The sequence below is a fragment of the Hakea prostrata genome, chromosome 7 (genome assembly GCF_041222555.1).
Source record: "Hakea prostrata isolate BN-2017 chromosome 7, UWA_Hpros_2, whole genome shotgun sequence".
In the NCBI taxonomy this organism is placed as follows: domain Eukaryota; kingdom Viridiplantae; phylum Streptophyta; class Magnoliopsida; order Proteales; family Proteaceae; genus Hakea; species Hakea prostrata.
In genome coordinates, this window is record NC_142606.1 from 53,098,991 (window position 1) to 53,113,063 (window position 14,073).

General features: G+C 39.2%; 1 protein-coding gene across 5 annotated transcripts; it reads right to left on the minus strand.

The window, feature by feature from the left end:
- Window positions 1-1,051: 1,051 nt before the first annotated feature.
- LOC149011369 (ABC transporter G family member 36-like) lies at window positions 1,052-11,725 on the minus strand. Of its 5 annotated transcripts, none has more exons than XM_089160674.1 (22): window positions 11,412-11,725; window positions 11,033-11,327; window positions 10,786-10,945; window positions 10,615-10,691; window positions 10,471-10,524; window positions 9,100-9,190; window positions 8,656-8,957; window positions 7,433-8,031; window positions 7,166-7,326; window positions 6,836-6,945; window positions 6,489-6,642; window positions 6,226-6,282; window positions 6,094-6,165; window positions 4,516-4,622; window positions 3,964-4,296; window positions 3,584-3,874; window positions 3,414-3,497; window positions 3,135-3,268; window positions 2,779-3,010; window positions 2,468-2,635; window positions 1,476-1,730; window positions 1,052-1,321 (listed from the first exon to the last, which is right to left on the minus strand). In XM_089160674.1, exons 1-22 carry the CDS (start codon window positions 11,696-11,698, stop codon window positions 1,052-1,054), a joined length of 4,293 nt encoding a protein of 1,430 aa, XP_089016800.1. In that variant the 5' UTR covers window positions 11,699-11,725. The 5 variants fall into 5 exon arrangements, with proteins under 5 accessions (XP_089016800.1, XP_089016799.1, XP_089016798.1 ...); XM_089160673.1 differs by adding an exon at window positions 5,976-6,005 and having other exon boundaries at window positions 2,468-2,639; window positions 2,783-3,010; window positions 4,516-4,673; window positions 6,127-6,282; XM_089160672.1 differs by adding an exon at window positions 5,976-6,005 and having other exon boundaries at window positions 4,516-4,673; window positions 6,127-6,282.
- Window positions 11,726-14,073: the final 2,348 nt, after the last annotated feature.

Consider the following 14,073-nt stretch of genomic DNA (forward strand, 5'->3'; position numbering starts at 1 on the left):
TTGCTAAAGATCTTCATCTCTCAATTGTATTGCAATTTCATTTTTGTATATTTGAAGAATTTGTAATACAATTACCCCAACACCTGTTGCTGCGGCTGTTCTATGACAGGGCTGACAACTTAAGTCTAACAGAGCTATAATTTTAGGAACCGGGTGGAAATTCAGAATGAGAATGCATACCAAAAACTGTAGCTGCCACTTCAAAAAGCATTCTACGCCTAGAGCACATTCTGAGAATGCATTGATCTCCAGGGTTTTAGCGTTTCTGACTATAAAACTAGGGTTTGTTTCTCTCATTTTTTTTTTCCAGGGCTTCCGACTTGAGGAATCCCTCTTGCTCTTCGAAGCAAATCCAGCACCTAAAATCCAGATTGGAAAATATTGAGAAGAAAAAGAAGATGAAAACGGAGAAGAAAAAGAACTCAAGCAAGAGTTGTTGGAGAGGAACCAGATTGAATTTTGAATCTTGAATTTTTTAACATTGATGCAATCCCAATGTTGGGCAGTATGGGCAGCACCAGTTGGACACAGCAGCCTAGCACGATCTATGCAAGAAGGCCTGTAGATATGCCAATTAAGGAGTGATCTGCTCCCAATCGAAAGACCTAAGGGCAAGCTTAAAATGACCAATGCTTTGTCCATTGCTCCCCACATAAATCCTTTATCAGTATATTCCAGAACAGTTTTATATGTGGTCCACTGTTGAAAATTTCTCTGATGGAACTTGGTATTACTTCAGCCGCATTGTAGGTGTATTGGCATTCATTCAACCCCTATTACACAAAATGCACCAAAGGATAAGTTTATTCCTTATTATGGTCTCTACATAACATCTATAATTCTGAACCTCAGCTTATCTCCAATGGTAACAACTATCCTTGTGACCAAGAAAACTTTCCTGCTGCCGGAGACGAATGGGAATCTGGAGCAGATACATCCATTCTTACATCGCAGCTTCACATATTTTCATAGTAACCTTGACAGAGAACCAATCTAGAGGATTATGAAGCATTTAGGATCTTCTCCAGAAGGCATATTATTCCCCAGTATTTTACCTCTGTTGGAAGTTCAATGCCTTAATGGCATATGCAAACATAAAAGCGAAAAAGACTGGGATAGCGACTAGAACCCCTGCAATTGGACCCATAAAATCAGTATTATACCCAAAGTGTTCTTCCAAATAGCTCTTAATGCTCTGTCTGTTCCCTCCAGGCACTCTGATTTCTTGCTCGAGGTCTCCATACTGTGACACTACAAGCCCAAAAATTGTCCACATTACAGGGCAAATCCAGTAAAACCAGATCCACCACTTCGGAATCCTCTGGCAAGTCATGGAAACAATCAGGACAAATGAAAGGGAAAATGAATAACAGACAAAGATACTTTAAGCATGCCAAAAGCTCTGTAAACTATAACATGCTAAATGAAATAAACTGAACAATCATGAATTAGTAATACTTATCAGTTAGACTTACTGGTTTGGGGATGAAGAAACCTGAGAAGAGGTTAAAGAGATTTAAGAAAGAAGTTGCAAGGATCGCCGCAACTTGAAGGTTTGGCGTGATGGCCACTGTCATCATTCCGTAGTAAGTAAAGTAGAGAAAAGAGAAGAAGCTCACGTAAAGGAACCAAAATAACTTTGCTGCTGTCCATTCGAAGTTGACCATAGCATACACAAGTAATGTGTATAATGTACTTTGCACAAATACATATGGTATTTCAATGATAACCTACATAACAAGGATACTCTATTACTTCTAATGCTGCATTACAAAATTTAATTTGATGACAGTACATGCTTCAGCTTTGATTAGTTAATGTGGCTTTAGGACTTAAGTCCTGACAGGAATTCATTGACTAATTGGAAATCAGTGTCCAAGATATGAAATTTAAAGACTTCGGATGTTTTTGGTATCAATTCTCATTATATATTATGTCTATTTAAAAAAAATAAGTACAAGAATTTATTATTGGTCAAGAATGAAATATGGTTTGGTGAATTTTGTCAAAAATAAATTATAGAATAAAAAATAGTCAAAATAAAAAATTGTTAAAAAATAATAGTGAGCAAATGAGAAAAGAGGGAAAAAAATGTTTTTATAAAAGAATGTGTAATGACTATTTTACCCACATCTTAACCATAAAAGTTTAAGGAAATTTGTGCATAAATGAAGAGAATGAAATTCTTTCACTATAATCCATAATAGACTAAAAGTCTATTATGGATTTTGAGGTTTTTCTTTTATTTTAAATAAAAATAAAACTATAATAGATGCCAAACAATTTAAAATAATGAAAAATTCTCAGATTTTGAGAATGATAATTAATACCAAAAAGAGCCTAAATAACTAGTGTGGGATTCAACTTCTAATTGTGGCTTGATCTGACAATCATCAGCCTTGATCCATGAAAGACAAAAGATAACTGCTTACTAATTCTTATTACTTCATGATACTGTTTTTATCACCTGTGCAATAGCATATGGTAAGGCAGAGTACATCCCAGAAGCTCTTTCTCGGTAGAACACTGTTCTTTCGATGGCGACAAGTGGTTGTACTGCTGCACAGTTGGTGAATCCAGCAAAAATGAAACAAAAATTCAAGGCTCCAATAATAATGGTAAATTCGGTTGAACTCTCCCTGAACCATAGGAAAGAAACAAGATGTAAGACTCTCTGTTCAAGTTCAGGTAAGGTGTTAAGGTTGCAAGTGAGCTATGAGCTATTATGACTAATAAGAGTAGATGTCAGATCAAGTCATTTGAGTAAGAGGACAGCACTGGCCTTTTAGATCCAATATGCCAGAAGAGTGTCCCAGTAATAAGGGCACAGGCTAAGGTGAAGAAAAATCTAACAAGGTTGTAATCTGGGCTTCTCCAGTAAGTCCACCACTGCTTCCAAAGACAAGATTTGAACTGCTCCCATGCTGGTTGACAATATTTCGTAGGGAAATGGATGTCTGCGGCTGCAGGGCCTGGGGTACTCAGCTCCTTAACCAACTCCTTATTCTGCCTGGTAATGGCAGCAACTCAGCAAGATGCTTTCACCATATTAAATTTGCACATTAACAATTCCCAAAGTGGATGGTAATAATTCTTCTTCTCTTTATGAAAATAGAGGGCAGTGTTCTACGTACTGATATAGAGGTGATGATCTGTAGTAATCGGAGAAATCAATTCCAAGCTGAAGTTCAGTTGAGATAGAGCTTGCTTCTAGCATCCATGCTGCCGGGTTGTAATTCTCTTTGATTCTTGGGACCTCAGGAATATCCTGAAAAAGATTAACCAAGTACTAGAGAGGATTAGATCACATTTTCTCCATTTTACTAATAATAAGTACTCATCCAAATTTTTAGGTGCAACAGCTCTACTAACATAACTACTAGTTATAGGGAGAATTTGATGATGAAGAATACCTCAAAGTACTCAATAAGCTTGTGAGAATTTTGACCCAAAGGTCCAGCATAGATCAGCCGTCCTCCTCTCTTCATCAGAAGTAGCTGGAGCAAAACCACATTGATAAATTACTTACCACCATGATCAGCATGTCTCTTTGTTCATGCATACATGAGCAGGTAATTGTTACCTCATCAAAAGCTTCAAAGATATCAATGCTAGGCTGATGAATTGTGCAGACAACTGTTCTGCCAGTGTCAACTGTGTTCCTCACAGCTCTCATGACAATAGCAGCTGCTCTTGCATCAAGTCCTGACGTTGGTTCATCCATAAAAATGATTGAAGGATTAGCAACAAGCTCCACAGCAATTGTCAATCTTTTTCGCTGTTCAGTTGACAGACCAGTAATCCCAGGAAGCCCCACTATACCATTCTTGAGATTGTTAAGTTCTACTAGTTCTGCCACTTCATCCACAAATTTCTGAAGGAGGATTCAGTCGAAAGAGTATTCAGAATCTGAACCTCTGCATTAAAGAACTTCAAAGCCAGTAATAAAAATTGTAACATTACCATCTTTTCCACTTTGCTGATTTCTTTTGGGAGACGGAGGAAAGCAGAGTAGATCAAAGATTCACTAACAGTGACTTGTGGAGAATGGATATCATTCTGTTCGCAGTAACCTGATATTCTTGCAAAGGTTTCTTGCTTCTTAGGGAAACCTGAGACTCTAATATCACCTTCAATGTATCCCCCTGTCTTTCTGCCTGCAAGGACATCCATCAATGTTGTCTTTCCAGCCCCACTAACTCCCATCAATGCTGTGAGGATGCTAGGCCTAAATGACCCTGTCACTTCCTTTAGTAATTGGAGTCTGTCTTCTGTTACCCCTTGATCCTTCATTTCCTGTAAGAAATCATTATTCAATTAACCTGTTGAATGTCATCTCAATTTTCTAATAACCTATAAATTCATTGTATAGTGACACTCTAATAACCTCTTTAATTAAATAAACTATTTTTTTTTCGGTAAACAAAGTAAACTACTTATTAGTAAAATCTTTTGTAATATTCAAGCTCCAAAGTAGAGTTCGAACAAAAAAGAACTAGGAAGAAGAGATCTAACCTGGGGCATGTCGACGTAGTAGCTCACACTGTCAAAGGACATGGCATGAGGTATGAATGGAAGAACCGTTCTCTTCATGGGTGCAGTCTCAGTTGCTGCATCAAGAGCTGAATCAGCATTTCTGCTAAGTCCATTAGCATTTGTTTGACTATTTAGGACTCGTTTAATAGCCCACTGAAAAACAGTTTTTTGTGTTTTTCGACGAAAACCATTTGATTGAACTTCTTTGTTTCTAATGATTTCCGCAACATAAATTGAAATTTATAAAAATTTATTTGTTCGAGAAAAACTTTTGACACAACTACAATTTGTAGTTGCGTATGTTTCTCAAAGCAAAAGTTAAGTGTAGGGTGGGTTTAAGTGAAACAGTTTTAGAAAGGGGCATTCATGGAATTTGGCATCCTAAACATAAGAATCTTGTGAATAACCCTCTCCCATTGTGATAGTACTCATCCATTTGTTTGGTTCTTCATCTTCCATATCCAGTGACCAAAGTTATTCATCTTCTCTATCTCCATGAAATCCTAGCCACTATCTTTGCAAAAGGAATCCCCCTTCTTCATCTTCTCCTTCTACGATTGACAACTTGGTTTGCAGGCGTGTTTTATAGGGTGAAGCGATAGGTTTCAAACATTAATGTTAAAACAATTTAAAAGGATGACTTTGGTTTCAAAGTGATCCAATATGGTCAAGGGAGTGCAGAGCATAGTCTTGTAAACTGAATTTCAAGAGAGTGAAGAGCATACTCTTGATTGCAAAACAGATTGGAGCTTTCATCTGTCATCATTGAATTTGACAAAAGTCTTGGCTGTGTTGGTCTGCTGCAAAAAGGGAACACCTCAACTGTGTTTGAGTTTTCAATTAAAACGTATTAGATACTTATTCTGCAATAGGTAGATGGAGTAGAGGATTGTTACAAAAGCTCTCAAGTTCTACCCTTCTGACTGTGACTGCCATAACTCACTTAGCCTGTATCTTAAAATAGAAATGATACTTAAAATTGTAAAAGCTTTTCTGGGATTAATTCAGGTTCCCAAAATAATTTTTAATAACCTTAAACAACCGATTATTCTTGTTATTTTCGAATAGATTCAGCAAAGAGTCATGGGTTTGTCTAACTGCATCTTTGATTTCTTTGTGTTGTTTTTGAATGAATTCAGTTTCTTTGTGTTGCCAAAGTTTGGATCAGATTTGGTTTTTTCTAAATGCATTTTCTCTTGTTACAAAGGAAGTTCCCAATATATATATATTCCATCTGTATGGTATTCTATGTTGCCTAGTATTGACCCTGTTCCTTGGAATGAGCGACAGCTGGAGGTGAATTCAAACGCCTGCTGATATTGTTTCCGCTTCCAAAAACAAGTTTTATCAGACACCTATGGGAGTGTTTCTACTTTCAGAAACACTTGGAACTGTTTCTGGTGTTTCTTGAAGTAGAAACATTTGGTAGGTTATCAAACGGGTCCTTATTTGTTGGATTGCAATTTCTCCTGAAAATTCTAAGTCCATGTCAGAAATCTCAAATCATTTAATTAGCAATTTTGTATTGGAGTCTGCATGTTCTTAGAATGAACTAGCAAGAAATATGTGTCCCATTGCTGCAATTCTTACTTGTGTTGTTTCCAGATGCCACAGATAAAGGTTGAGGGGCTTTTTCTTGATCTAATCTTGTCGCTATGATTCTTGGTTCTTCATTTGATTCTCCTTGGCTTGCCTCTATCTCTTGGACTACGTCTTCAGATATAACTGCTTGGGATCCTCCAATAGCTATTGTTCATTACCAGGGAAAGAAAACAACAGGTGAGAAGTAAGAACTTCAGACTAATACTGCCAACTCAAAATAGATTAAGCAGCGAAACCAGCTTATAACTCATTTCAGGTTATTCTGGAAACTCTATAACAACCCCTATATGGCAAACTTAACCATAAGGGAAAACTATAATTTCCCTGCTAGAATGGAACTGAACACTTACGGTTTAAGTACGTAACTGAAAAGGTGAAAAGAACATTGAAGAGGAAGGTGAACCCTAAAAGAACAGCACTTCCAATCCAGAACCAGTTACTGTTGGTGAAGACAACAAAATTCTCCATTACAGCAACACCCAACCTTGTAACATTATCAGATGCCTGTCATAAATTCATGTAAAGATTAAATCATAATGGAAAATGTCAAAGCATGGATGCAAAGAGGAACTTCAATAGGACCCAAGAAAATACGGTTTTGAGGGGTTAGATCCTCTGCCACATTCACGTTTCTTGCCAATGGAGTGAAGTAAAAAGCACAGTGAGCAGGAACAAGAACAAATTATAATAAGCATACCAATTTATTGTTCCACCTTGGAGCCAACATCTCATTGACAACAATAGCATTATAAGCGTACGAGAGAGGTGAGCACCAGTAGCCCCATATCCACCACCTGGGAATTTCAACTGTAACAAAGAAGCACTACTTCAAATACAAATCTAGCCACTTGTTAGGGTTAGGGTTTAAGCACGAGGTTGCTTAAAGCATTACACCCTGAGTATCTAGTTTGGAATACCCAGACTGCTGCTTCCAGCTAGTATTTATAGAACATAAGTTGAGTATGACCCAAATACCTCAACAATAAGGATGGGTGATTTGACAAAAACAAAAAGCAGCAATGCTGACCTCGAGGGTTGATGAAACCACCAAGCATGAGCACAATGACAAGCAGCAACGTACCACCTGTGTTGGCGATGGTCATAGTCCTGCACACTCCAGCTGCTAACCTAAAGAGCCCCGCACCCATTTGGTGAACCAGAATAATCAGAAGTAACTGCTTGAAAAACCTTCAAAAGGAAAGGATCCATCGGAGACCATACAATTGTTCTGTTATGCGGGAGAAATTGATTCATTCTGTACACTAACCAATTAAATAGTGTGATTTAAATTCACCTGCTAGCTTCTGGGGCAAATCCTATTGTATAGTAGGTAATGACCGTCCAAACTGTAGCTTCAAGAATGGAAATGGGAATCATAATGAGAAACTTTGGAAGGGTGAAGACCCAAGCAGGATAGAATAGAAGGTCTCTCTGCTTGTACAACACAGGAAGTCTTCCAATGGTGATGCTGAGCTCCGCAAAGCCATTGAACATGTTGGTGATCAGAGCATATGTGAGTGCAGCCACGTAAAGTGAGCCATCGCCTTCGTTGGAGGTGTGCATACGGGTCCTCAAGAACACCGTCGATGCGATTAAGGCAATGATGGTGATTTGAACAGCCCTGAAAATGTAGACGAAGGAGTTTCTCTTGAGAAGGAGCCATTCCTTGTGGAAGGAGGCCCTGAGAAGCTCCAATTTAGAGACAGAGTACCTCCTCGTCTCCAATGCTGCGTTGTGGTTCTTGCTCTTGTCGAAGGGTTGACTAAGCTCGTTTTCCAGTTGCAACCCGGCATGGAACCTTTTGAACCGGTTCACAAATTCGCTTACCGAAACGTACCGATATGGCTTGTTCTTGTCGGCCCAATATTGCTCTTGGTCCTTCTTTGATGTTACCTGCAATCTCCATATCCTTTCATTATTTTAAGGGGAAATGTGAATATAATAGACTCTCCAATTAATTCCATTAAATAAAGGTGCAAGGACAATTATGTCATTTTGGATTAGCATTCTTGCCATAGCTACGGTTATTGCAAATTGGCTACATATTTATCGTGCATGCATATCCATTACATGCATGATACTGGAATGTTAAATTGGTTGGATATATCATTATATACTAAGAGAAAATGGAATCCACTGCCTTGATAATAAAATTTTTACAATCAGCCCATGATTGATTCCACCTATTTAATTTTTTAGGTAAATTGAACATTCTTGTACAAACAAAAAATCCAGATTTTAGGGTACAACTATAATTATAAATGCACTCTATACACTTTTTAGCGAAGAGTTCAACTAGGATCGTTATACTCCTCTCACACTTCTCTAGTTCTATTCATTTAGGAGGACACAACTTTGATCTACTTTGTCAATGTCTCTCCCAAATGAGAGTGGTAAGGAGAGGTGAAGGATACACAATCCTTTGTGGGTAGAAAATACAAAAAGTAATATGATCAAACATAGATGTGTCCGATTTCAAGATTCACAAAGATATCAAATTAAGCTATTTGTTGTTACCTCTTGGACGAAATCAGCTATTCCCTTTCTCCCAGGACACTGGAAACCACAACTCTCAAAGAACATAAGCACTTGATCCCGTGGGCCCTGATATACAATTTGACCCTCTGATAAGAGAATGATGTCATCAAAAAGATTGAATGTCTCAGGTGTAGGTTGGAGTAGAGAAATCAACATAGTAGACTCGGTGAGGTGGACGATTTGTTGCAAGCATTTAGTTATCTGATAGGTTGTAGAGCTGTCTAGGCCTGTTGATATCTCATCCATAAACAATGTCTTTGTGGGCCCCACTATTATCTCTCCTACATCAAGAGAGCGTTTTGTCAGACACTAATTATTATTAATTAATTTTACTTTTTGTAGGATGAAGTGATGAACAAACTAAAAGTCTAAAACTACATAAATGGACAAGAAAATACTTTAAAAAAAAAATAATCAACTAACCAGTGGTCACCCGCTTCTTTTGTCCACCAGAAATTCCTCTGTGCATCTGATCTCCAACCATTGTGTTTTGGCATATGTCAAGCCCTAGTATCTGATCCAATAGACAATGAGTGTATTGACCATTATCTAGTATTTTTATTTTTTATTTTTTAGGTAGATGTAGAACCCACACTTGGGATACTCTACCTATGGTTGTATTTTGTTCACATTCCTTGATTACTTATTTAGTAGGGGACCCCATCTTTGACTGCTAGCGAAATAGATACGAGTTGGATCCCCTTCTAAATATGTGATAAATCGAGGATGTGAGGAGAGTACGACTCTATTCATACGAGTTTAGATCCGAACTCAAAACCCGAGATCATTTGCATAGACATAGGTATGCAAGAGCAACGAGTATGGGCAAGCTTTTATGAATCCTAAGTCCTAACTTAAACTAGAGCCCCTTCGATTTGGCCTAGCACCAGCCCAGCCTAGTGCAGCTCTTGCCCCAACTCATGGCTAGAAAATACCTCAACTTGAGAGTCCTAGATTGGCTTGATCTTTGAAGGCCAAAGGTTTCGACTTCTCAATCCAAACCCACACTTAGGGCAATCCAGCCCACGTTCGGGTTCAAGGTGGTCAAAGGGGCTTAAGCCATTGAGAGAAAATTTGCACCCTACACAGACTAATCGGGATCATCTCCTCGTTAGGGAGAGTACAAACGGCTTCCCAACCACAAAAACACAGTGGGGCCCACAGGTGAAATTTTGATTTTTTAAATTTTTTTTCCAAAATAATGTTTTTCACCGTGGGCCTCACTGTTTTTGTGGTCGGGAGGTTTTCAGGGAGCACTTTGGTCGGGTTGCTGATCCCAACTCTACAGAAACATGCATGTCAATGTCAATATTAATGTGTTTTAACTTATCTTATGTTAGGTCAGCCCGGTCTATGTCGATATATTGAATTGAACTTCGTTTAATACATTGTACTTTCTCGCAGCTTTGGGCCTCAACACTGTAGGGGGTGTCAATGTACTTGCCAGGGCCTCAACAGTAGAGGGGTGTTAGATTGGTTTCAAATTTTAAGTCGAATAAACCAACCTCTTATAAATCGAATTGTTATCGGTCGGAGTTTTTAATATTTCAGTTCAATTCGTGGTTCGTTTGGTTTGAGCTAACGGGCCACTAACAGGTTGGCCAAACCAGTCCAAAACTGATAGGTCCATTCAATTAGGCTAAGGTTTGGTCTGGTTCGAGCCTTAATGGATTGGTTCGACGTGGTTCAATGTTTCAACCGAGAACACGATCCCTCAGCCCTACCGTATCAACAAACAGGAGGTAAAGTCTGTCTTACCTGATTTCCTTTAAAATCATGGAGTTTTTAACTTACCCGAAGAGTGTAGTCTGTGATCAAGCTGCCCTCCATGTCCAACAAAGCAGTTGCCTGGGGAAAAATTAATAAAAAAATGGGAAGTAACTATAATGTTTTAAAATCCATGATATGATGATGAGGAGGAAAGCTGTGTCAAGATACCTTCATGAAAAGGTCCACTTCAGCCTCAGGGTATATGCCTTCCTCCTTCTCTTTCCTTGCAAGTTCAGTCAGGAGGTCTGTGATAGGACATGATCAATTCTAACCCTGTTTAGCCATAAGAAAAAATGATTGATGGACTGGAGAATTATGATTAAGTTTTAATTTAATTACCATATCTTGATCCAACACCTTGGCATCTTGCTGAGAAATCTAGGGTTTCTTTCACGGTTAATTCTCCTAAGTGGACATCATTCTGGCTAATGTAGGCAGAGGTCTTCTGTGGCACAAATTCATCTAGTCTGTATCCATTATATGTGATTTCTCCTTTCACCTGAAAACCCAGATAAGAAAATTATCAATTACTCAGTTCAGATGATCCAGAATTAATGTGTTTTGGTTTAATAACCTCTTCTTCTACCTTTAAGCTTGGGTCTAGCTTTCCTGCAAGTGCAAGCAACAGAGAGGTCTTCCCAGAGGAAGGAGGGCCTAAGAGAAGTGCAATTCTTGAAGGCTTTACGATGCCTGAAACATCCTTTAAGATTGTCAGTTTTGTTGTTTTGGCAAGTGTGATTCCTACTAATCCAAGAGCTGATTCTGCCAGATTCAGAGCAACATTTGGAAGCGTAGGAAGAGCTCTACTGCCAATGTAGCAATCTGCTTCCACTGTCAAGTGCTCAAATCTAACTTCTACTGTTGGAAGTTGGATCCCGACCCTGCAACCACAATCATTATAGATAGTTCATCAGTTTATCTGGAAACAGATGAAGCTAGCTTTCAAGTCTTCAGAAAATTATCACCTGTCAATTCGGTTCTTAAGCTTACTTAAGAACTTTTCATTATCTTCTTCCGTAACCTTAAAGACCCTCTCAATGAAATCTTGGCGATCATTCATGTCAAGCGTCCTTACATCAACTTCCCTGTGGATCTCATCATCCTCCTGAAACGACTTCATTATGGTTGTTCTGAGGCGATCATAGGTGGGTAATTTGTGCAAAGCAGCCCACTTAAGAGCTTCCTCATCATCGACTTGTTCATTCCTTGAGCTCGCAAACACATCTTCCGCTCCCCAACTGCTCATGCTCATGCTTCTTCTTATGCTTCGACTCAAGCTATTTTTCTCTGCCTCAATCGTCATCTTCTACAAACTAAACCAAGAAAAAAAATTGCAAAGTTGATTGCTGGAACTCGTCCCGTTTGATCTCCTACTATTTTACTAGAGGAAGCCGAGCTTCTATATATAGAAGAATGGGATTCTTCGCTTTTTGGCTGCACGTGGTTGGGCATTTTTGTGTAGGACGACAGAGCGTTAGGTGTGGCTACCACTAATTTCGCCATGGTTATGAGCTTCTGGTTTTTGTTTTCTGGTAGCTGTTATGGACTAGAACCTGACACAATGTGAGATATTTTTTTTGGTAAACACACAATGTGAGATTGAGTTCAGATTTTCTCCATCTGAATGTACGCTGCACTCAAAATTTTATCTTATAGTTGACTTGACAATAAGTACGTCCATAGTGTCTGTATTAGATGGTTTGTGAGACATAAAATTAGGTGGAGAATTAAAAATGGGTGGAAGAAACCCAAATTCTAGATTACTTGCAATTTATGAGATGCTTTTAATTCAATTGAAGCTGCAAAATTTATAATTGAAAGGACTAGCAATTAGGTTTATCTAATAATATACATTTTACTAAGACGAGTTCTGTTAAGGATGTCTACTGATACCAACTTCTATGATGAGATGGACTAAAGAATCTGATTAAACAATAAATGGATTAATTTGTTCAGTATGGAAGTCACTGTCAGTATTGGTTTTCATACTTGATTAGAGGTGCAAGCTTGATCCCAGTATGCACTTACTTGTCCTAAACCCACACAAGGCTTGGGTGGTGAAGGCTAAGATATCCTACCTAAATCAGGGTTTGGATAGACATGGTATTAGACCATTAGTGTTTATCTTGCCTGACCTGTTCTTGATTTTTGGCTATGATATTACCCCAAGTTTTGGCATTAATCTTGATACGGAGAAAATATAATCGAACCGGGTTCACCCTTGGTTCAACCCTCGACCCCGGTCGGGACGAAAGGAATCGACTCGTTTCCAAGTGGGCCGGGTTCAGAAGGTAACTTGCGGAGGAAGTAAACTGATTTAGTCAACAGATACGCCCGAATCCGCTATAATCGGAATGAACTAATCATCAAGGAGATGGTTAGCAACATTTGCGCAAGATACCGATCGTTATCATATGCATAACTACCATATAACGATCATATTATCGAAGCAGTTACTATTAGCCAAACCTCGAACGGATCTATCATTAACGGATTTATTCGTTAAGATCTGACGGCTATTCGAAGAAGGCTCAAATACATCCAACGAAGGAGATTCGAAGGTACACACTATATAAGACACCATCTACCCACAAGGTAGAGGAGAGATGGAAATACATACAATCTGAATCGTATTCTCATCATTCATTCTTTAGCTCTATGCTCAAGCAGAGCCGTTTATGATCAGTTCATCAACTGACTTAGCCTTTAGAGGTGGACTCCCGACCCCAGCGGTCCGGCCACATCTGACGTTGGTTTTTGCAAGTCATCCACAGGAGATCTAAGGGCTGAGCAGATTTTAGACGCATCATTTGGCGCCGTCTGTGGGAAACGCTTCAAAAAGCCATGGTAACTAGATCATCGACAATAGCAGCTATTGCGGCGGCTCAGCGAGAAGCTGACGTACAACTTCTTAGAGGGAACAATCCATAGGATATCCCTGAGGGAAGTCGACCTCTTGAAGTGCGGGAGGACAGTGGTCAGGGAGGCAATAATCCTCTTGATCCACTCCAGTATCAACTAGATCAATTGAAACTCCAGCTTTTGGAGGTGAGTCAGGCACTTCAAACATTGACCAGGCAAGTGGTGGCACCGCAACCATCTGATCAACGCTATACGGGGAGACGCGTGGTATAGAGGGAGGAAGTATTGACTTCACTTCCACCAAGACGTTCTCCACGAAGGGAGCAAAGACTGATCGATGACCAGAATGTCGGTCAGAATTTCCGGGAAGGCGCCCAAAGGCAAGACGGAGAACCTAGGAGAGCTGGAGAACTCCCTAGGAGGGACGAGCAGTTTGAAGGATTGCAAGGAAGCACGACTGATTCAACAACAAGGTTGGGTGCAGGAGTGCGAACTCACTCACCAACTATCAGGAGCGCAGTTCGGGAGAATGATCGTGTTGTTGGTGATCGATCAGTACATATTGGCCAAGAATTGGCCAATATCAATAAAAAACTCGGACAATTGGCAAGAGGGAGAATAACTAATGATATTTATTCGGTTATTCGAAAAACTCCATTTTTCGAGGCCATAACTGGATATCATTTTCCTCATAATTTCTGGTTGCCAACCTTTTCCATGTTCGATGGTTTAGGAGATCCCATCGCTCATATCAGTTACTACCAG